Genomic DNA, 21,727 nt, shown 5'->3' with positions numbered 1-21,727 from the left:
CTAAGGGAGGTACAAGCTGGGGATAAAAGAACTCACAGGGAAGAAGCTGGGGGTGCCGAATGGGTGTGGAGGGACTGAGACTCCATCTCCTCTGTGCCAGCAAATCATTGAGATAGCTGGTGGCAGATGCACAGGAAATCTAACAGAAAATACCATGCAGTAATTTGCATTTTTTCAAGATAGTCAAAAAGTAGGATATGAGTTTCAGGCCCCACCCAGACTCCACCGTGGGGCTGGCCCTATGTTTCTGGAACGCCTCCCCTAACCACAGTCTACATCCTTTCTAGCGCACAACTCTCCTCACTATGCCCCTTCCTGGACTCCTGTCATTCGACATTTACTATCTCTTCAGTGATAACTAGATGGATCTATCTTGATGAATTGATGATCTACATTGACAGACCTCTGATCACATATTGTTTCATATATATCACAAACTGGTGTGGTTACTGGGAAAAACACAGGTCTGTATGTTTATTTCACTGTGATCTCAGATTACAAAGCTTAATAATTAAAACAGCAAAAACCAACAGTTTTGGAAGGAATATAAACTCTTATGCAGGACATAAGCCAAGCTCTAATTATTGAGGTTTAGGAAGAAATGTTACCTGTGGGCAGGTTTCTCCTCAATTGCCCACTACAGGCTTTCTTGCACCTTCCTCTGAAGCAGCAGGTGCTGGCCACTACTGGAGACAGGATACTTGAATAGACAGACCACGGGTCGTCGATCCAGGCTGGCAATTCCTATGTTTCTAGAAAGAGACAAGCCTCTTTCTTTCATGTTTCCTACTTTTTTCATCTTGAAAAACAAAGTCCTTCCCTTACTTGGGAAAAACTCATTGACAGCTGTGGCAGATTTGGAATTGCCTGTGATTGGTTGTGAATATGTTAAAGATAATTTCTAATGGTAAGTTTGATTATAGTAAGGGGATTTATTGTATGGATACATGGGGTAAATTCAAGAAGAGATTGACTGCACCAGGCAGGAAAGAGTATTATGGCTCCAGATATTTATAAACCCCATATTTATATGACTCCCTCTATTTATAAACCCCTCCCATTCCCCATGAGTTCCCTTTGAAAGAGACTCTGGGTGCATCCTGCCAATCTGCTTGCCCACAATGGAAATCACCAAAGTAACTTCAAACAGCTAATGAGCACACCTAGTGCTTGCCACACCCAATTTCTGGATATCATGCCTGCCTCTGGCAAGTGTGGCACAGAGAGTTCCCCAAATGAAAAACAAGAAATTATGTATCCTTCTAACTCTTTCTTCCCTTATTCACACCACTACATGCTGCAATGCTAAGAGTGGGTTACAAACAAAACCAAACTCTTTCTATAATTGTAGCTTTGGATTGTGAAACCTAAGTCCCACCACTAGGATTTCAAAATCTATACATCTGTGCTTTAACACACTTTTTATAGGAGCATTTGAAAGTCCTTTTTAGAAAAGAAGAACTGCTTAATTTTTTTTAAGTAACAATGATTTGTTCACTCAAAGTCTGCTAACCGTATGAATATTGTATCCTTCACACAGGAAGGGGTGTATGCCTGCCCTATGTTTGTTATGTGCAAAACTGATTTACGCAGTGCAGCCGGTCTAAAAAACTAAGACATCAGTGGCACTTCTTAGACATTTGGTAAGTCATCTTTCATCTGTTTTTAGTATTTATACATTAATTAGTTGCTTATGTAGATTAAGAGGTAGCACAAATGCCTATATCTGTAAACACAGTATAGTATCTGCTAAATCATTTGTTAATGGATTCGTCTATCAAAATAACAAATTGAGAAGGGCAGGGGAAATATACTGGAATGAAGTATTTTAAAAGGATATAACCATTAAAGTGTTCAGAAGGGAAACCAAATAAGCAACGAGGCAAATTTCCAGGGACTGTAGTGGATGAGATTGCAATGGAATAAGATCTCTCTGTAACAATTGAATTGAACAGGAAAGATTTTTCTGTCAATACTTTGATACTAGTTGTATCAAGAAGAAAAATCTGTTTTGAAAACACAGTAATGGACCAGATTTGCAAATGGTATAAACTAGTGAAGTTTCACTGAAGTCAGTGGAGCTACATGGATTTATATAAGCTGAGGAACTGCTCCGATACTGGGAAAATATTGGTTTGAAATCTGAGAACGTGAGCATATTAAACAAAATCCTTCAGACCTAATCTAAAATATATAATCTTTTCAGCACACTATACAAATGGTCTGATTTTACAGTCCTTCACAGTGATATGAAATCAGTTTTGCTTTAATAAAGATTGTAGGATTCAGTCCTGACTCCAAGATGCCAAGTGGACAACTCCTGTCATAATTAATGGAAATTGCATTCCTAAGTACCAATTTACCATTGAATATTAAAAGATGATCCCCCTTCTGTCCAAAAGAGAGGAGAATCTATCTAGCTAAGTAATATTTACAGCTATCTCAGAATGACTGCAGAAACACTGGTATTGTAATTTTAAAACTGTGTGTGATGTGACCTATTTACATTCACTATATTTCTACAGGAAGTCCTGTGTGATTTAGCCATTTACGGTAAAGTTTTACTCCACATTCTAACATTTAAATTTTTTAATCTTTGCCATTTTTTTTCAAAATAGCTCTGATCTGAACATTTCTGTGAAACTATTATCTGGCTTTCCTGATTTTTGTGTATGCTTAAGGCATGGAGGGCTTTTTAACTCAAAAGCAATAACGATTGGGTTAACTTGCACCAGACAAACAGAATTTTTGATAGGCTGATTGCAAATTTCTGGGAAGAAATTGTAGTCTGTGGTCATGACTATACTTATATCCCATATTGTAGTGCTTTTCATCCATAGGTCATACAGCAGTTTGTGGGTATGTGGGTACCTTCATCTCTCTTTTATAGATGGGGAAACTGATGCACAAAGAGGTGAAATGACTTGCCTAAAATCAAACAGCTGTTCAGTGGTAGAGCTAGAAATAAAACCCAGGTCATCTGACTCCTAGTCAAGTGTCTTAGGCACTAGATAACAGTTTCCTAAAAGAGTGGGAGAAATTGCTTCATGGGATACAGCATATAGGGATAAGGTAATCCTGCTCTTTTAAAATTGGCACCCAACGGTGGTTATCGGTATCTGATGGATAGATACCAACCTCAGATTCAGATACTGTGGAGAGAGGTTTCTGAAGCAAGGAAAGGAGCTGGGCTAGTAGGAGTATTTTACTGGAACCAATCAGAAAGGAGGGAGAGATAACAGGATTTAGGCACTGATGACAGGTTGGGGAGAAGAAGACAAGCACCAAGGTGATGTTCTCATGATCCAGAGACAAAGTGGAGGGAGAAAGTGGGAGCAAGATACAAACACATCACAAGGATGAGGCAGCAAGAAGCAGCTTTGATGACAAGGACAGAAATGGGGCTATAACTAAAGAGTTTGCCATTATATCACTGTTTTGATGACATTTCAGAATCAGATTTGTATCAGTCTAACAAAATGGCCAGATACTTGTACAAATCAGTTCCAAATCAGTTATTTGTTACACCTCTATTTTCTGATCAGTACAAGCTTAGGATAAAGACACATGTCCACTATTTCTAACCAGTCTCAAATTCCATCACCTATTCCACAGCACTCGCTTTTGAAATGCTTCATTCTGCTGAGCAGGACTGCTATTTTATTCCCTAAACACCAGCAACTTCTCTAAACAACTCTCTCCTTGGTGATAGCTGCACCTGGTTAAGGAGAGTCATGTTGGTCATGAGCAGAAGACACATTGGGAGTTGCTTGTTCTCCTTATTGGAGTTCTTGAAGCTAATTCAATTTCTTAAGTTGTTCAGACCACAGATACAAAGAACGGCCCCAATTCTGCAAGTGACTGTGCAGGCAAACCAAACCAAACACAAAAAATAAGCTATTGAGGGAAAAGGTTAGTGGCTACTTTTTGGAGAAGCTTATTTTCTTAAAGTACTGCTAAAAGTGACTATATAAAATACGATCTTTTAAACTCATTTGCTACCAATGTATCTGAGCCATAACAGCTTACTATACCAACAAAACCACACTTTTACTTTCACAATGACTGTAGAGTCAACACAGCTGTGGAACAACTGTCTCACAGGGAGAATGCATAGAACTTTCTGAAAATCAGGCATCTTTAAAGGTGTCTCAAATTTGACACACAAAAAATGAAGCACCCAAAATCACTACTAACTTTTGAAATTTTCACCTATTTAGTTTTCAAAAGAACTCAAATGTATTGCTATGCATGTGATTATGATAATTTTCCACAAGTAGTTTGACAAGGTCTTAATAAAAGCAGAATGGTCCAGTCAGATAAACAAAGAGACAAAATAGGTTAAAGGGGGCTAATGTCCAAAAAGAAAATCATCTTGTTCCCCATCGTGCATCCCCATCTTTCTTAATGACCGTCTATAGGCCCATGTCCCTCTCTCTATGATCCTCAAGGGTCAGGATGAGAGTTCCTGCAGACCAGCAAGATCCTTATGCAGATTCTATAGCAGCGTAGTTCAGCCATATATCATCACAGAGGGCAAAGGGTTCTACTTCCTTGAACAAAAGTCCATGTCCTCTTAGCTGCTGCAAGTGCTTTCCTTGCAAAATCTTTTTCAGGTCTCTTTTCTGAGGCAGTGTTTTTCAATCCGTGGGTTGCAACCCACTACTGGGTCATGTAAGGCGCTGGGTCACCTTGCTCTGGTCAGCACCACCGACCAGGACATTAAAAGTCCTGTCGGTGGTGCTGCCCAGCTAAGGCAGGCTAGTGCCTACCTTTTCTGACACCAGGGTCCGGCTTCTAGGCAGGGGGGCCACGGGGCTCCGCGTGCTGCCCCCGCGCCGAGCACTGGCTCTGCACTCCCTTTGTCTGGCAACTGGCCAATGGGAACTGGGGGGTGGGGGCAGTGCTATGCGCCTTCGCCTAAGAGTCAGACCAGCTGCTGGCCGCTTCCAGGGCGCAGTGTGGTCCACGGTGCATCCTAGCTGTGCCACTGACCAGGAGCCACTGGAGATAACTCTGCATTCCAACTCTGCGTTTCAATCCCCTGCCCCAGTCCTGAGTCCCCGCCCAAACCTGGAACCCCTTCCTGCATCCCAAACCCCTCATTCCCGGCCCCACCCCAGAGCCTGCACTTCCAGCCCAGAGCCCTGACCCCCTCCTGCACCCCAACCCCCTGCCCCAGCCCCGAGCCCCCACAGCCCCTCCTGCACCCCAAACCCCTCTTACCCAGCCCCAGCCCAGAGCCCTGAACCCCTCCCACACCCCAACCCTCTGCCCCAGCCCTGAGCCCCCTAAACCTGGATCCCCTCCTGCACCCCAAAGCCTTCAGCTCTGGCCCCACCCCAGAGCCTGCGCCCCCAGTCCAGCGCCCTGACCCCCTCCTGCACCCCAACTCCCTGCCCCAGCCCAGAGCCCCCTCCCACACCCTGAACCCCTCATTCCCGGCCCCACTTTGCAGACCTCACCCCCACACTCCAACCCCCTGCCCCAGCCCTGAGCCCCACCCACACCCCTCCCACAACCTCATCCCCAGCTCCGTTGGGTCGCAGGCATCAAAAATTTTCTTCAACTGGATCCCCAGAAAAGTGTGAAAATCACTGTTCTAAGGCAATGGCTACACTACAGAGCTTACACCAGAGCAGCTGCATCACTGTAGCACTGCTAGTGCACATGCTCTAAACCAGTAGTTCTCAATCAGGGGTCTGGAGCCCCCTAGGGGGCCTCGAGCAGTTTCAGGGGGGCCTCCAAGCAGGGCCAGCATTAGACTTGCTGGGGCCCAGGGCAGAAAGCTGAAGTCCCACTGCCTGGGGCTGTAGCCCAGGTCCCTGAGCCTTGCCACCAGGGGTTGAAGCTGAAGCCTGAGCAATGTAGCTTCATGGGGGTCCCTGGGGCATGAGGCCCCAGGCAATTGCCCTGCTTGCTACCCCCTAACACCACCCTGGCTTTTATATGCAGAAAACCAGTTATTGTGGCACAGCTGGGCTGTGGAGTTTTTATAGCATGTTTGGGAAGCATCAGAAATAAAAAGGTTGAGAACCCCTGCTCTAAACCAATGGGAGGGAGCTCTCCCGTTGACATAATTACTCCAGCCCTCCCAAGCGGTGGGCGCTGTGTCGGTGGGAGAAGCTCTCCTGTCAATATAGCGCTGTCCACACTGGTGCTTAGGTTGGTGTAACTTACATCACTGAGGGGGATGGATCATTCACACCCTGAGCAACATAACTTATACCAACTTAAGCTGTAGGGTGTACATAGTCTAACTCCCTGCTGTTAACTCTGCTCCCAGCACTTCAAATGCCACATAGTTTGTTACTATTCTTACACTTGGCCATACTGCGACCATGTGTTTAAGGGAATTATGCAGTGGGGCATATTGGGCTGGTACCCCTATGTCTATAGTTATTTGACAATACAAAAAAGAAAACTGATATGAAGGAATTGTGACACTTCCCGGGGTACCCAGGGTCATGAGGCACTTCCCCTAGCATAAGGAAGGCTTTTCTGTGCCTGCTGTTGGTCAGTTCCCTCACTCCATTGGCCACGGACAACACAAGCACTCCCCTCTAGCCTTATGCAGGCTCTTCTCTCTCACTCCAGGTTAGTGATTGGCATACTCCAACCCCTGAGCCCTCCAAGAATCTCCCTGGAGTATTTACCACTGTTCCACTGGACACTCACAGATTTGCCATTTCCAAAAAACAATACACTCCATCTTACCAGTTACACCTTTCATCACCACTCCATTGAACACACAGCACTTAGAGATGTTTATAGTGAAAACACGTAAAAGTTTATTTAACAAAGTATAGAGATTCAAGTAATAGCAAGTGGAAGTTTTGGAAACACATGGTTACAAATAAAATAAAATCACAACACACATTCTAGAACCTAGACTTACATATCTAGATACTCTCCTGTCTTATCAGCAACGCTCACCCAAAGTCCTTCCAGTCTTTTACAGCCAGGCTTGGCTGTGATTGTCCATTCATGAGACAAGTCATGCTGTCACCTTGCCTCCTCGGGGAAAGATTCCAGTGTATGTCAGCATCCCCAGATGTTCCCTACCAATCCATTGTCTTTTCTCATAAAGATGATCAGGGCCGGCTCTAGGTTTTTTGCTGCCCCAAGCAAAAAAATTTTGGCTGCCCCCCTCCCCCACCCGGCTTTTTTTTTTTTTTTGGCTTTTACACATGTTTGCACTGTGCAGTTTTGTTTTGACTGTTTAAAATTAAAAAATAATGAAAACAGAGAATTTGTAGTTAGTGAAATAAAACGATTTCCTACTAGTGTAATTTTAACATTTGATTTTAACAAAACCCTCTTGCCTGGCCTAACTCTTACCTTGCTGCGGATCTGGCCCGAGGTGGATTCATCTGTCACCACCGCTCCCAAGGTCAGGGGTTGGGGGCTGCTGCTGGATCCCAGCCCTGCTCATCCTTGGTCTTCGCCTTGGCCCTGGCACGAGCTGGGCTCAGCCTGGGCTACCGCTCTGCTCCCCTCTCCCCTCCCCCGGCAGGAGCTGGGCTCAGCCCGGGCTGCCGCTCTGCTCCCCTCTCCCCTCCCCTGGCAGGGGGCGGCGCAGAGAGGAAGAGGAGGAGGAATCAGAGGCGGGGACAAGCTGAGGAGGAGCAGCCCACCCAGGCGCCATGTTCCCCCCCATCCTCTGCAGCCGGAGCAGGGCCGCGCTACCGGCTCCCACCTGGGGGGTTGGGGTGGCCGCTGACCGCGGGAGAGCAGCGGGGATAAGCCGAGGAGGAGCAGCCTGTCCTTTGCAGCCGGGGAAGGGCCGTGCTACCGGCTCCCGCCACTTTTCCGCCATCAGCGGCCACCCCCCTACCCTCCCAGGTGGGATCCGGTAGCGCAGCCCTGCCCCGGCTGCAGAGGACGGGCCGCTCTTCGGCTTGCAGTGGCAGGGACAAACCGAGGAGGAGTGGCCTGTCCTCTTCAGCTGGGCAGGACCGTGCTACCGGCTCCTGCCGCTCTTCTGCGGTCAGCGCCCCCCTCCCAGGCGGAGCCGGTAGCACGGCCCTGCCCCAGCTGCAGAGGACGGGCCGCTCCTCCTCGGCTTGTTCGTGCCGCTCTCCTGCAGTCAGCGGCCACCCCCCTACCCTCCCAGGAGGGAGCTGGTAGCGCGGCCCTGCCCCAGCTGCAGAGGACGGGCTGCTCCTCGGCTTGCAGCAGTGGGGACAAGCCGAGGAGGAGCGGCCTGTCCTCTGCAGCTGGGGCAGGGCTCCGCTACTGGCTCCCGCCTGAGGGGTCGGGGGTGGCCGCTGCCTGTGGGAGAGCGGCGGGGACATGTTCCCCACTTAGCCGGCTCCCTGCCCCGTTGCACTCGGCGGCAGAACAACAGCCTGGTTACCGCCCCCCAGGGCGGTCAGGATCCAGCCTGGGATGCTGCTTCAGGTATGAGCTGGGGCCCCAGCATTATGCCGCCCCATATATTTTGCCGCCCTAGGCATCTGCTTGTTTAGCTGGTGCCTAGAGCCGCCCCTGAAGATGATCCTCTGCTGCTGTTTATTTCTTCCTGTACATTTTCTCTCTTGAAGATTTCACAATCTCTTGACTCGCATTTGTCTCAGTAGGCCAACAGGCATCTGTTGAGAGGCCTACAAGGCCCAGTACACCCATGACCAGATAGAGAGATAAGCATCTGTTACCTCCTGCTTGAAAGGAATATTCCTGAGGTATGTCACCTCCTGGTGACCCACCTGAATCCCAAATCCTTATCCCTAATCCCAAATCCTTAAGAATTTTAGTATAGATACATAATGTTCTTAAATATTATCTGTATACACATTTTGCAATGATTATGATGACCAGTGGGCTACTGGCTCTCAGCAGAGACCTCACATGCCATTGTTTAGGCCCAGTCCCCAGCTGCTGGCCCCATGCCTAGGACTCCATGCCAGGGGCCCTGCTCCCGGCCCCATGCCCAGTGCTCTGCTCCAAATCCCACACCCAGGACTCCGCTCGCTGGTCCTGCACTCAGGACTCAGGTCCTGGCCACGGGACCTGCTCCCTGGTTGCTGGCCCCATGCTCTTGGGCCTGTGACGCCTGCACCTGGGGCTCCATGCCTGGCTCTGCACCTGGGGCCCCACTCCCAGCCGGGCACTGGAGCTCTGCTCTGGGGCACTGGCCCTGCACCCCTCTCCCCAGCCACTGGACCTATGCCCAGAGTCCCACTCCTGGCCCCGCATCCCATTCCTGGGGCTCCACTCCCAACCCCATGCCCGACCCCCTGCTCCCAGGGCTCCACTCCTGGCCCCGCGCCTGCCCCCAGCTATGGCCCCAGACTTGGCCTCCTTACCCCATCTGAGTTCCCCCCTCTCCCAGAGACACAGCTCTGCTCCTGGTCCAAGCTCTGGGGGGTGGGGGAGACGTGCACTGGAGTAAGGGGGAGCATGAGGTAAAAAGTAAAAACTGCTTTCAGCACCCCCACTATTAAAAGTGTTCCAGTGCCACTGATTGTTGGGGGAATTATTATGCATATATCTGATGCAGGGGATCCCTGGAAAACTGAGTATCTCCTATGCCCTCTGCCAGTTGGCACCAAGAGTCCCTGAGACACAGCAACTAAAAAAAGGCAACTATTTCATTGAAAAGCAACCCTGTCTCTTAAAGACAATGACACCTTAAATTCTGATCAGCTCTCTCAGTTTTCTGCTTTTTAAGAGCAACAAAGAATCCTGTGGCACCTTATAGACTAACAGACGTCTGTTAGTCTATAAGGTGCCACAGGATTCTTTGTTGCTTTTACAGATCCAGACTAACACGGCTACCCCTCTGATACTGCTTTTTAAGATCAGCTTGCTTCTGAATGGGCCAGTAATAATTTTAACTCTTTACTGCAAGATATCTCTATCTAGATAAAAATAACATATAATACTGTACATTAAGGGCCAGATCCTCAGTTGACATAAACTGGTATAACTCCATTGACTTCAATGAAGTTAGGTGAACTTTCACCACCTAAAGATCTGGCCCACAAGTGTGTGCAGTTCATGCATCTGTAGACTTGCAGTCATTAATCAGCAGTATTTAGGGTTTCAACAACTAAGTCAGAGTATTTTCATAAGTCTGGTCAACATTATATTTTACATATTTATATGATACAGGTATAATCATGTACTGTTTACTGTCAAGGAAATAAAAAAGATGAGACTGACCAGACTGCATGTCTCTTCCTACAAATGTTGTGTACATATGAACAAGGCTAAAAGAATGTTATTTTGGCTGCAAAATCAAAATATAGGAACCGCCTGCATTATGGTTGCCTATGCAACTTTAATTCTGCCCCCTTGTGCATCCATCTTTTGCACTGACTGTGGAAAAGGTCCTGTGGGAAAAATGCAAGGGGATCATGTAATTAAATACTGTAACACAATGTATGTGCACAAGTGGACAGAATTAAGGTGCCACAGGCAACAATAAATCTGGCATGTCCTAACTTTTGAGTACTTGACTTTGCAACCTAAATAATTTTCTATTAATTTAGTTTTTATGTATTTTTCATTTTAGAAGAAAACACATAAAACAAATTCAGTTATGTACAACTCTAATAATCCTTCTTTCATGTGTATTCAGCAGGGTTTGAATTCTTAAACTTTGGCATAGGCATACAGTTATCTACCATTTGAGCTACAGTAACTACCGGCAGGAGAAAGCTATCATCTGAGGGCACAACACATGTGTATGTGAACACCTGCATCTAGAGAGTGGCTCAGGGGAGCCTGGAGTGCATCTTTGCCCACATCCTCCCAAGAGGTAGGGGAATTTCTGTCCCATGTGGTTCTTCCAGGGGGAAGCTGGGGGGAACAGCTTGCTGTGGCCACATGCTACGTCTGGGTGGGTGGTTAGTGGGTAGCCAACCTGACTCTCTCTCCTTCTGCACCACAGCTGTTATAACAGCTCCTAAGCACTACCAGTGCAGTGGCTGCTGCTGCTGCTGCTGCTTAGGCAGCAGTGTAAGCCTGGTGTTTTAGGACAGTTGTCCTTAACCAGGTGTATGTGTACCCCTGGGGAGATGCAGAGGTCTTCCAGGGGGTACATCAACTCATCTAGATATTTGCCTAGTTTCACAACCAGCTACATAAAATGCACTCGCGAAGTCAGTACACATTGAAATTTCATACAGACAATAACTTGTTTATACTGCTGTATATACTATACACTGAAAAGTACAATATTTATATTCAATTGATTTATTTTATAATTATATTGTAAACATGAGAAAGTAGGCAATTTTTCAGTAACAGTGGGCTGTGACATTTTTGTATTTTTATGTCATAACACAGCAAAACCTAAACAGAATTTCATGGGGAAAAAGAAAAGGCACTTCTCTAGCCCTAAGGCTTTCTCCCCACTGCATTTCAAAGGCCTAGTGCAAATAATGGAAATCTCAGAGCTTCTCAAAAAAATTGCTATAATCTTTTATAATAGGAAGTGTTAGGCAGCTGAAATATGGGAGTCACCACAAGCCACCAAAATTATTGTTTGTGGTAAAATTCCAATCTTTGTCTGAGTTTTAGTCCAGCTCTTTAGTTTCTACCATCTCTTTCTTCATCCAGGACAGAACAAGATGGATAAAGAAGGAACTGACATGACAACCTATGATTATTATAGTGGCTCAGAACCATGCCAAAAAGCTGATGTCAAAAAATTTGCATCCCTGTTTTTGCCACCACTTTATTCTTTGGTGCTGATATTTGGCCTGGTGGGAAATGCGCTAGTTGTGCTGATCCTGATAAAATACAAGAAGCTGAGAAGCATGACTGACATCTATCTACTGAATCTGGCGATTTCTGATTTGCTTTTTATTCTTTCCCTGCCATTTTGGGCTTACTACGCAGCACGTGAGTGGGATTTTGGAAATGCAATGTGTAAAATTCTTTCAGGGATCTATTATGCTGGCTTCTACAGTGGAATTTTTTTCATAATACTTTTGACAATAGATAGATATCTGGCCATTGTCCATGCAGTGTTTGCTTTAAAGGCTAGGACGGTTACCTATGGCATCCTCACAAGTGTTGTCATTTGGGGTGTTGCAATATTAGCCTCTCTTCCAGGGTTTATATTTCACAAAGCTAAAAGGGAGTCATCTCATTTTACATGTAGCCCTCATTATCCATTGGGACAGGAAAGTAAATGGAAGCAATTCCAGACTTTAAAGATGAACATCCTGGGACTTGTCATTCCACTGGTCATTATGATCTTTTGCTATGCCGAGATTATAAGGACATTACTGAGATGTAGGAATGAGAAAAAACATAAGGCAGTCAGGCTTATTTTTATCATAATGCTTGTTTATTTTCTTTTCTGGGCACCATACAACATCGTTATTCTCATATACACTTTTCAAGATTCATTTTCCCTAAATAACTGTGAGGGGAGCAGTCAGCTGGAGCTAGCAATCCAAGTGACAGAAGCGATTGCAATGATCCACTGTTGTATCAACCCCGTGATCTATGCCTTTGCTGGTGAAAAGTTTAGGAAATATCTTTATACCTTTTTCCGAAACCGCATTGCAATCCATTTATGTAAATATTGCCCATTTCTCTATGCTGAGGCACCTGACCGAGTTAGTTCCACATACACCCCATCTACGGGGGAGCAGGAATTCTCAGCTGCATTGTGAAGGGTGTCTAAGTAAAAAAGTTACATTCACTTTTGTGGAAACAGTTGTGCAAAGGACCAAAATGCTTTGAATACTTGGCTTTAAAGAGGCCACTAAAAGAGGGGTACTGACACAATATAGATGCAGATGAGTTTTCTCCAGAAAAAAACCGCATTTGTTCATACAAACGGGTATTTGTACATTTAAAAAGGGGGTGTGCATACCTAACTACTTACTTGGATATATAAATTTAGACTTTGGTAGAGACATGTTCACCGCTTTTTTAGAAAATACAATAGATATGCCATATTTTGGTCAACTTGACTCTTGTGATTTTGTTCTTTACACTAAGTCTCTGGGCTCAGGAATAAACTTCCAACGTACCACTTAAGAGAAAGTATAATTTAGAACATGAAATGAGGTCAGAAGTGGAGATGCATCATCTTGAACTACCTCTCACATCTTAGTACGAGATATGCCACTCATTTGTATTCAAATGTATTTTATCCCACACAAACCTGGTGCTATATAAGCATTAACTATGTTAAATTGACATCTGTAATACAAAATCTTAAAATTGAAATCCTAGAAAATGCCATACATTTGGGGGAAAAAAATCCAGCATTTCTAGTTGCTTCTGCTTTTTTTTTTTTTTTTGGTTGTGTATTGTCTTTTTTCACATTAAATTTTAATTTGTTAACTATATGGTCCTGCTAAATCATACATAAAAGTTATTTACAAGATATGTAAAATATACTTAAAATAATCATTTTAAATCAATGGTTGTTTCAAGTAGATGATTCTGTTTCATGGTCAAGAAATTAACAAAATATGCACTCCCCTCCCACCAAAAAAAAGGTTATTAATTAGTACAGATTGATCAGTAACTCAATTCTTGTGCAATACTCGAGAGAGAGAGAGAGAGAAGACATTATATATAGGGTTTGAATTGGTCTGGATCATACCAGATCAGTAATGTGGTTGTTTAGAGGTTTGCGGGGGGTTGTTTGAACAGCATTTTTTCTAAATTGAGTTAACTCAAATGCCAATGCTAATAATTTATGTGTCTACATTAACCATCTCACTGCTGATCAAAGCACCTAAGAAAGCAAAAGAAGGATCACAGCTCTGCGTAATCTACTGTATGTGGCATCTCATTTTGATGCTGCAAGTAGATGGTATCTGGGAGATAGCATTTTTCCCCCAATTCAATCCCTGTCTAGAAGTGTTAAGCATTTTTGTTGGTATAGTAGTAGGACATTATCCAGCCATTATTTTGTACCTAAAACTCCCAAAGTTTGTAATGAGAGTTTTGATGAGATTAATAGCAGAATATAAGCAGGCTATTCCATAAAATGTAGGTCCAGCAAAGAACTTAAACAGATAACTTGAAGCATGTGGGTACTCATGTGCCTGAGATCATGCATGTGCTTTAGTGTTTTGATGGATCAGGGACACCCTCTCTGGGAATTCTTGCACTTCCTTTGAAATATCTGGTTTTGGCCACTGTCAGAGACAGGATTCTGGACTAGATGGACCACTCTTCTGATCTAGTATGGCAATTCCTGTTTCCTTATGTTTCTATAAAGCCCTTAGAACAGTGGTTCTCAAACTTTTGTACCGGTGACCCCTTTCACATAGCAAACCTGTGAGTGTGACCCCCAGTATAAAATAAACACACTTTTTTATATATTTAACACCATTATAAATGCTGGAGACAAAGCAAGGTTTGGGATGGAGTCTGACAGCTCACAACTCCCCATGTAATAACCTTATGACCCCTGAGGGGGTACCCCCCCCAGTTTGAGAACCCCTGTCTTAGAACAATACTTTGATAGGAAAGTGGTACAGGAAATGGCATTGAAGATGTTTCAAATTATCAAGTGCATTTGAAATCAAGAAATGAAATAAGGAAATCCTTGCTCATCCAATCCTTGCACTTCTTTCAAATTATTCTCAGTTTGGGTACATTATTACATTACTGTCGGGCTACATCCATAAAGTAAGTATGGGCAAACTGGAATTCTTTTGTAATTCATTAGGTTTTGTTTTTTACTTTCTTTTCACACATTATGCATGAGCCACCTTTTGGAATTTGTGATATTAAATTTTACTAGATTGTATCCTGAAAAAGTGAATAGTAATAAATTAATTTCAATAGAAAAAGGATCATTTTTATGTCAATTGATTAAGCTTTGCATGGACAAATTCTCTTTCAAGGAGGTACTTTCCTGCATATAGTAACCTGCTTGCAAGGTTGTTGTTTTCTTTTAACTTAAAAGCCCCTTTATGATTTATTCACTTTTCAACAAGAGCTGAGAACTTCCACTAATGTCTTTATGAATCACACACATATTGTGAGTGTGACGAAGTGTGTGTAGTCTGACTCTCCAGTCAGACAAGGATTAATCATCTCCATGCAAAGGGAGATAAAAGCCCTACCACTCTTGTCCGAGGTCTCAATCATGTACGGAAGAGCACACAGATGAGGCTCAATAAGGGAGTTTTAAAAGAGGCCCTTGTGTCTAGGAGGAATGTCACTTACAGCATGGATCTTTTCTGGAGAAGAGCTACTTAGAGGGCCTAGTGAGCTGTAGCAAAGGACAGCATTTGGACTTATGGAAACAAGTAACCTGATGGGACTACAGCCTCTTAAGGGACCTGTTACTTCAGTGGAAATGGAGCTTGTTTTGGAAACAGCCAGGTCCCATTTACCCATGGGATATGTATAATGACCATATTAAATGGAGAACAGCAGAGATGCAGGAATGGTGGAGCCTCTGCTACTGGATGGCACTCTTGGTATATATATCACTAAGGGATCCAGAAACAAAATAACTCATACTATGACATAGTATGTTTGTGTTTGCAATTCATTAAAGTTGGTTGAATTTTCTGGTTTGGGCTTCTTGCAGAAGAATGTGTGTGTTCTAAAAGAATGGAAGAGTATCTTTGCCATCCCTCCCCCCAAATAGCATGTTGCAATATCGAGTGAGCAGACAGCACAGGGTAAGTAGATGGTTCTCATCATTAGTAACTGGATACAGAGCCTTTCAGTTCTAGGCCAAATCCATTCCCCCACTGTGGATCAATAGTGGTGACAAGCTTCTAGCCAGTGGATTTTAAGCCTCTGTCTGCTGGATTAAAGAGCCCTCTGCTATGTGAGATCACCTCCACAGGAAGATCAGCTTCTGACAATGTGTGACCAAACACTTTCTCACACATCAAATATAATTAGTGTCAACATCAAGGCAAACAACCTATTCAGACTTAACAGCTCCTCAATCATTAAAGGTCCTATTCTGCTTGGTGCTGAATTGTTGTCTTCTGTGAAAGTTGAACGTGCTCAAACGCTTCACAAGGTCAGTTACTTAAAAAGTGTGACCAATAATTAAGATCTCCTAAACAGGGCTAATGCTAGATATTAATAAAATGAATCTTCTAAACTTATTCCTTACTAACATTAAAAAGATCTTCTATTTTTATGGCTAAAATCAAGGGTAGTTTGCTATCTTACTATTATAGGGGGATAAACTCTAGGTTCTAATTGCTATATTACATTGTTACTTTTGCCTAGGTCTTAGCCATTCCAAATTCTGAGTTTACAGTGCCACCATGTGGTCACTTTGTTTTGTCTACTTAATCCAAACCTGTAGAAAGGGTATAAAATTCTTAATACAGTGTTTAATGGGGAAAAAAACTAAGAACCAAGCATTGAAATTTCCTCCCATAAGTCTAATACAGCTGTCTCGGGATCCTCAGAGTGATTGTTATCAGATTTGGCTGGAGGCAATCATAAGGCGGATGGCAGCACTCCGGAAAGCATCAGAGAGTCTGGTATCTAGAGACAGATGAAACCTATTACAAAAATGAGCTTGTTTGCGTTGCATGTACAGATTGCACAGCATTTTATAAAAGTAGGGTCTTGCTCTGCTGTCACTGACCAAGTTTTCCCCACAGCTGTGCTGTTTGGCTACTGCCATCCAACCAGCAGTGGCAATTCAGTGGTATCGTAGGTAGTTTGTGAAACACTTGGGAGCCTTTAGGAACCATAACTATGTAACAGATTATTTAGTCCACTGGTTCTTGACCAGAGATCTGAGGGCCACAAGCAGGTTTTAGGGAGTCTGCTAAGCATGGCTGGCATTAGACTCACTAGGGCCCAGGGCAGAAAGCTGAAGCCCTGCCATGCAGGACAGCAGCCCGGGGCCCTGAGCTCCAACTCCCAGGGCTGAAGCCAAAGCCTGAGTAACTTAACTTTGTGGTGCTCCTTGTGGCATGGGACCCTGGGCAAGTGCCCTGGTTCCTACCTCTTAACGCTGGCCCTGATTTTTATATGGAGAAAAACAGTTGTTGTGGCACAGGTGGGCCGTGGAGTTTTTATAGATATTGGTGGGGTGGCCTCAAAACGAAAGAGCTTGAGAACCCTTGATCTAGTTCCTTCTCCGGGGGAGGGGGAACAGGATTGTGTGCTACATCTTCGCTGGGAGTGGAACTGGAACAAGCATTGTCCCCACCTTGCCTAGATTCACAAAGGGGGAAGGTCAACAGACTGCCCTTCCAGCACCCAGCTCAGATAGGGTGAGAGCTCCCAGGGTAGACAGGCCCTAAGCATTCACTCCCTAACTTCCTGTCCTGAATGGGGTGGCTGAAGGGGCACAGCTGCCCAGAGGGGAAGGTGGGGACAGTGACCCTAAGGAGAGACCCCAACCACGCTGTACTGGAGGTGGAATAAGAGCATTGCCAATCCCACAGGTCTCCCGCTGCGTGAGGCACCGAGCCCCCCGATGGGATTTCAAGATCCAAGAGTCACCTAGCTGGGCACGACACAAAAAGCTCCCTCTCAGAATTCCCTACTGTGGGTGCACTAAGCATGCTCACCCGAACTGAGCATGCGCAGTAACATCCGCTGTTGCAGTTGCCCTCACTCTGCCCTTACTTCTAGTCATACTTTGCTGCCTGCTCTTTAGAGGGGTTAAAAAGAGGCAAAGGGGGCAAACTGCAGGGGGGGGGGGTCAGGATCTGAGCAGGGGCCTAAATTTCCTGGCTGGGGGGATCAAGCTACTGTAGGTAGCGGCAGAAGAAGGGCTGGAGGGGAAAAAAAAAAAACGGGGGTGGATAGGGTTACCATATTTGAACATTCGAAAAAGAGGACACTCCACGGGAGGTATGTGCACCAGTATCTACCAACTTGCGTTGTATTAATGTGTTGTTATACTGTTATATATGCTGTGCGCCACATGTCGTCTATATTGAGTATATATAAGAAAAAGTGATATGGCCTCAAAAGTGAAATTTAATTATTTAAAGTTTGAGCATTGGCCTGCTAAACGCAGGGTCGTGAGTTCAATCCTTGAGGGGGCCCACTTAGGGATCTGGGGCAAAATCAGTACTTGGTCCTGCTAGTGAAGGCAGGGGGCTGGACTCGATGACCCTTTGGTGTCCCTTCCAGTTCTATGAGATATACCTATCTCCATATATTATTAAATATAGTGAGTCCTTTCCTTTCACTAGTTCTTCCGTTTTTCTTTCTCCTCACGTGCCCACACATACTTCTCTGTAGATCACATTTTTCTCAGCAGCGGTTGACTGCTCTTTGAGAAGGCATGAAAGTCTTTACAAGAAGTTTGCCTGAAGTTGTACTGTAAAGTAGAATTCCTTTCAATGACTCAACATTCAAGTTGTTCCTTTCCTTTGTCCACTGGCTTTGCATCAGTGAAAAAATTTGCTCTACATTTGCATTGTGAGAAGGAATAGCAAAGAACGGTGCAATCTTTAACAGTTCTGCATGACATTCAATGTTTTTGGATTTCTCAAAATATCTGGTTTCAGAGTAGCAGCCGTGTTAGTCTGTATCCGCAAAAAGAACAGGAGTTTTTGTGGCACCTTAGAGACTAACCAATTTATTTCAGCATAAGCTTTCATGGGCTACAGCTCACTTTGTAGCCCACAAAAGCTTATGCTGAAATAAATTTGTTAGTCTCTAAGGGTAGGTCTATACTTACCTGCCGGGTCGACGCGTAGCCTCTTGCATGCCTCTTGCTCCCAGTTCCTTGCACGCACTTCCTCTCCTCTGGCCTGACTGGAGTGAGCCCTTTTATAGCATCAGAGTGGCCTTAATTAGAGTCCTGTGCTTAACAGCCTCATCTGAGTCTTAGCAGGTTAATTAGAGTGAGGTGCTCTCATTAGCCTGGAGCAGCTCCTGCTCTGGTCACTCAGGGAACAGAAAACTGCTTATCCCGTGGCCGGTATATTTCTCTTCTACTACTCTGCTGTTCCCAACTGGCCTGGGTCTATCACATCTATGATAATTACTGGCTCAGAGCCTCTCTTGTTTTCTGGACTGATGTCAAGTAATGAGCTTCTGTGAGGTCACTGACTTGCCACATCTAGCTTGCCTGGCTGATATCAGATGGTGACTTTGAGACCTGTGGCTCAGCAACTCTAGCATGCAGATCTGAGGTCAACATGCAGACCTCTGTGAAGTTTACTAGCAGACTGGCCACAGCTTGCTGCACTGGGTTAAAGATATAGGCCTTGGTGAGGGTCCACTGGTTCAGCTTTTAGGTAGCTGGTCTGATGTCAAGGCAGGAGTCTTGCTGACTTGGGACCTGTAGCTTGTTGGTCTGACATCAGGGTCAGGGTTCTGTGAGCTCTTGGGCTGAGGATCTACAATTTGCTGGGTAAATTTCAAGGTTCGGGTTTCTTTCAGGTGTCTCCTCATCTGAGAGCAGGTAGATTGCCTTTTCTTTGCTCTCTGCTCCCCTTCCTGGTGCCCTGGCAGTGGGGACAAAGAAGACGACACACTAGAATGGAGAGAGGTGAGAAATGTGTACAGAATAGGAGGTTGTAGAAACTGAGGGTGTGGGAGCAGCAGAGAAGGGACAGAAACTGGTGGACTGGAGCAGAGGTGGTTTGGTGAGGCACTATAGATAGCTGTAGAGTGGGGGAGGGGGGGCAAGAAACAAAGGATGGGGCTTGGATATGAGCAGAAAGGGAAGGGGTTGCAGAGCCTAGGGACAGAATGGTTTATAACCACTCGAGAACACTCCCCTATAGAGCCTGAATCCAGGAGTCCTTTTTGTCTCTCCATTTGTCTGTTATCAGCAAATACTGGTGAAACCCAATGACCGAATGTATGTCTCATCCCATTCTAGTTCACATTATAGAGGAAAACAGCCTACTACTGCTACTGGTTAATCTAACTGCAGAGTTGAGGTCTATGCTGTAGAAGTGAAGATCAGAACCCTGTTGATGAACTGAGGATCAATGTGGTTTAACATGATGGAATTAATTTTTTCAGTTTGTTTAGGAAATCACATTGAGAAAAACATTAAACAAATGTGAAGTAGAACTTCATTATGTACCAACACGTTGGCTTTATAGCCAACTGCATTCACTTACTGCATTGAACTTTTTGCTTAATTGTGTTTTAAAATACAATAATTACCATGTGAATCTGAAGTCTTGGTGGCAATGATGGCAATTTCCAGATTCAGGTTTTCTTTATCATTCTCTTTTCAGCAAGAAATTCAGCCTTGTAAAAAGACATCTGATATACTTCCAGATTTAACCCTACTAAAAGGCAGGGTGCGTGAAATTGCAGAATGTTGTGGGGTCTTTTAAAAAAATTTCTTCTGTACAGAGTCTGAAAGACAGAGACCTACAATATGTGTATCCCATATACTGTGTATTTGATATTCCTTTAAGTTAATATCTGTATAAATAATATTGGCATGAATATTTACCAGCCCAGTCAAATATTTATTCACCTACCCTATACTAGCAGAAAGCCCCTAACATTTAATTTGACCATCAAAAAAGTATTGCTTTAGATACCCCTAGTATAGAGCCTGAGCTAGGATTATGCTAGAATGGCATCTGTATGATTAGAAAAACAGGAGTACTTGTGGCACCTTAAAGACTAACAAATTTATTTAAGCATGAGCTTTCGTGAGCTACAGCTCACTTCTTCGGATGCATAAGTGAGCTGTAGCTCACGAAAGCTCATGCTTAAATAAATTTGTTAGTCTTTAAGGTGCCACAAGTACTCCTGTTTTTTTTGCGGATACAGACTAACACGGCTGCTACTCTGAAACCTGTATGATTAGAATAACCCTAACCCAAGTCTCACCTCACTTTACATGTACCCGCACACAAAATTAGACAGCACACCTCAATAATCAAATAAATCATTTGCAAATTAGCAAGGAGGTAGCAAATTCTGCCGGTTGTCCCCATCCCTCCAAATTTGCTATCCCTAGACCACAGGTGCATGTGTAGCGAAGTCTGACAGATAGGGGCCAAATTGGCACAATTTGCAACCATTGAAAGTAGCCTTTGATCGGGTCTGGTCTGCGCTTCATACCCTCAAGCCTCACCTCCCTTTACACGTCCTCACACACAAAACTAGACAACACACCTCAATAATCAAATACATCAATCGCAAATAAGCAAGGAGGCAAATGAAATAAATCAAATGGGCCCCTATGGGATCAAGTTGGGCTCATGTCTGTCCTCCACACCCCCAAAATCTCACCTCCCTTTACAGGTACTGGCACACAAAATGAAACAGCGCCTCAATAATCAAATAAATCAACGGCAAATTAGCCAAAAGCAGCAAATTCTGCAGGTTGTGAGAGCAGACCCCATCCCTCCGCATTCGCGACCCGACCAGGTGGTGGCAAGTCCTGGCGGGTAGGAAAAAGACCATGTTCGCATGGCGGAAGCAGCTGCTGGTAGCAACATCGGAGGGATGCGATTTCTGCTGCCCCTCCTGTGGCAGGGCGCCAGCGGGCTGCCTTGAGCGGGTGCAGCCGTTGCTGCAGGGCTGGAGGCAGCCAGGCGCTGACACCCCGAGCCCCAGGAGGCCGCTCCCCACCAGCCGTTACGGCCACGCGCCACGACTCGCCCCCACCCCCAGCAGGGCGCGCGGGAGCCGAGGCTGCCGCAGGCGTGGAAGTGGCAGGAAGGCATCCAGGGGCGCCGCGCCGCCGGCGGCGGCTTAGTCACGCGGGCAGAAGCTAATGACGCAAGCGCTGGGAGAAGAGCGGGCAGCCAGCGGCACAGAACCCCTCGTGCGGGCCGAAGACGAGAAGCGCGCGCTCGGGCTG

At 45.0% G+C, this 21,727-nt stretch overlaps 1 protein-coding gene and 2 long non-coding RNA genes across 6 annotated transcripts; 2 read left to right on the top strand and 1 right to left on the bottom strand.

Moving 5' to 3' along the window:
* Positions 1-347: 347 nt before the first annotated feature.
* Positions 348-13,403, top strand: LOC120399473 (C-C chemokine receptor type 5-like). Of its 4 annotated transcripts, none has more exons than XM_039527740.1 (4): positions 348-464; positions 1,541-1,643; positions 10,586-10,765; positions 11,569-13,403. In XM_039527740.1, the coding sequence occupies exon 4, from the start codon at positions 11,580-11,582 to the stop codon at positions 12,633-12,635; it is 1,056 nt and encodes a 351-aa protein (XP_039383674.1). In that variant the 5' UTR covers positions 348-464; positions 1,541-1,643; positions 10,586-10,765; positions 11,569-11,579; the 3' UTR covers positions 12,636-13,403. The 4 variants fall into 4 exon arrangements, with proteins under 4 accessions (XP_039383674.1, XP_039383675.1, XP_039383676.1 ...); XM_039527741.1 differs by lacking the exon at positions 348-464 and adding an exon at positions 829-907; XM_039527742.1 differs by lacking the exon at positions 348-464 and having other exon boundaries at positions 1,499-1,643; positions 10,589-10,765.
* A 3,391-nt stretch (positions 13,404-16,794) lies between these two features.
* On the bottom strand, positions 16,795-21,504 carry LOC120399479. The gene is made up of 4 exons (XR_005595185.1): positions 20,714-21,504; positions 20,065-20,495; positions 18,620-19,391; positions 16,795-18,464 (listed from the first exon to the last, which is right to left on the bottom strand). It is a non-coding gene; the product is annotated as an uncharacterized LOC120399479 (long non-coding RNA).
* Positions 19,015-20,052, top strand: LOC120399477. The gene is made up of 3 exons (XR_005595183.1): positions 19,015-19,154; positions 19,327-19,435; positions 19,772-20,052. It is a non-coding gene; the product is annotated as an uncharacterized LOC120399477 (long non-coding RNA).
* Positions 21,505-21,727: the final 223 nt, after the last annotated feature.

Source organism: Mauremys reevesii, linkage group 2, assembly GCF_016161935.1.
Source record: "Mauremys reevesii isolate NIE-2019 linkage group 2, ASM1616193v1, whole genome shotgun sequence".
In the NCBI taxonomy this organism is placed as follows: Eukaryota; Metazoa; Chordata; order Testudines; family Geoemydidae; genus Mauremys; species Mauremys reevesii.
This window is presented reverse-complemented; position numbering and strand designations above follow the sequence as displayed.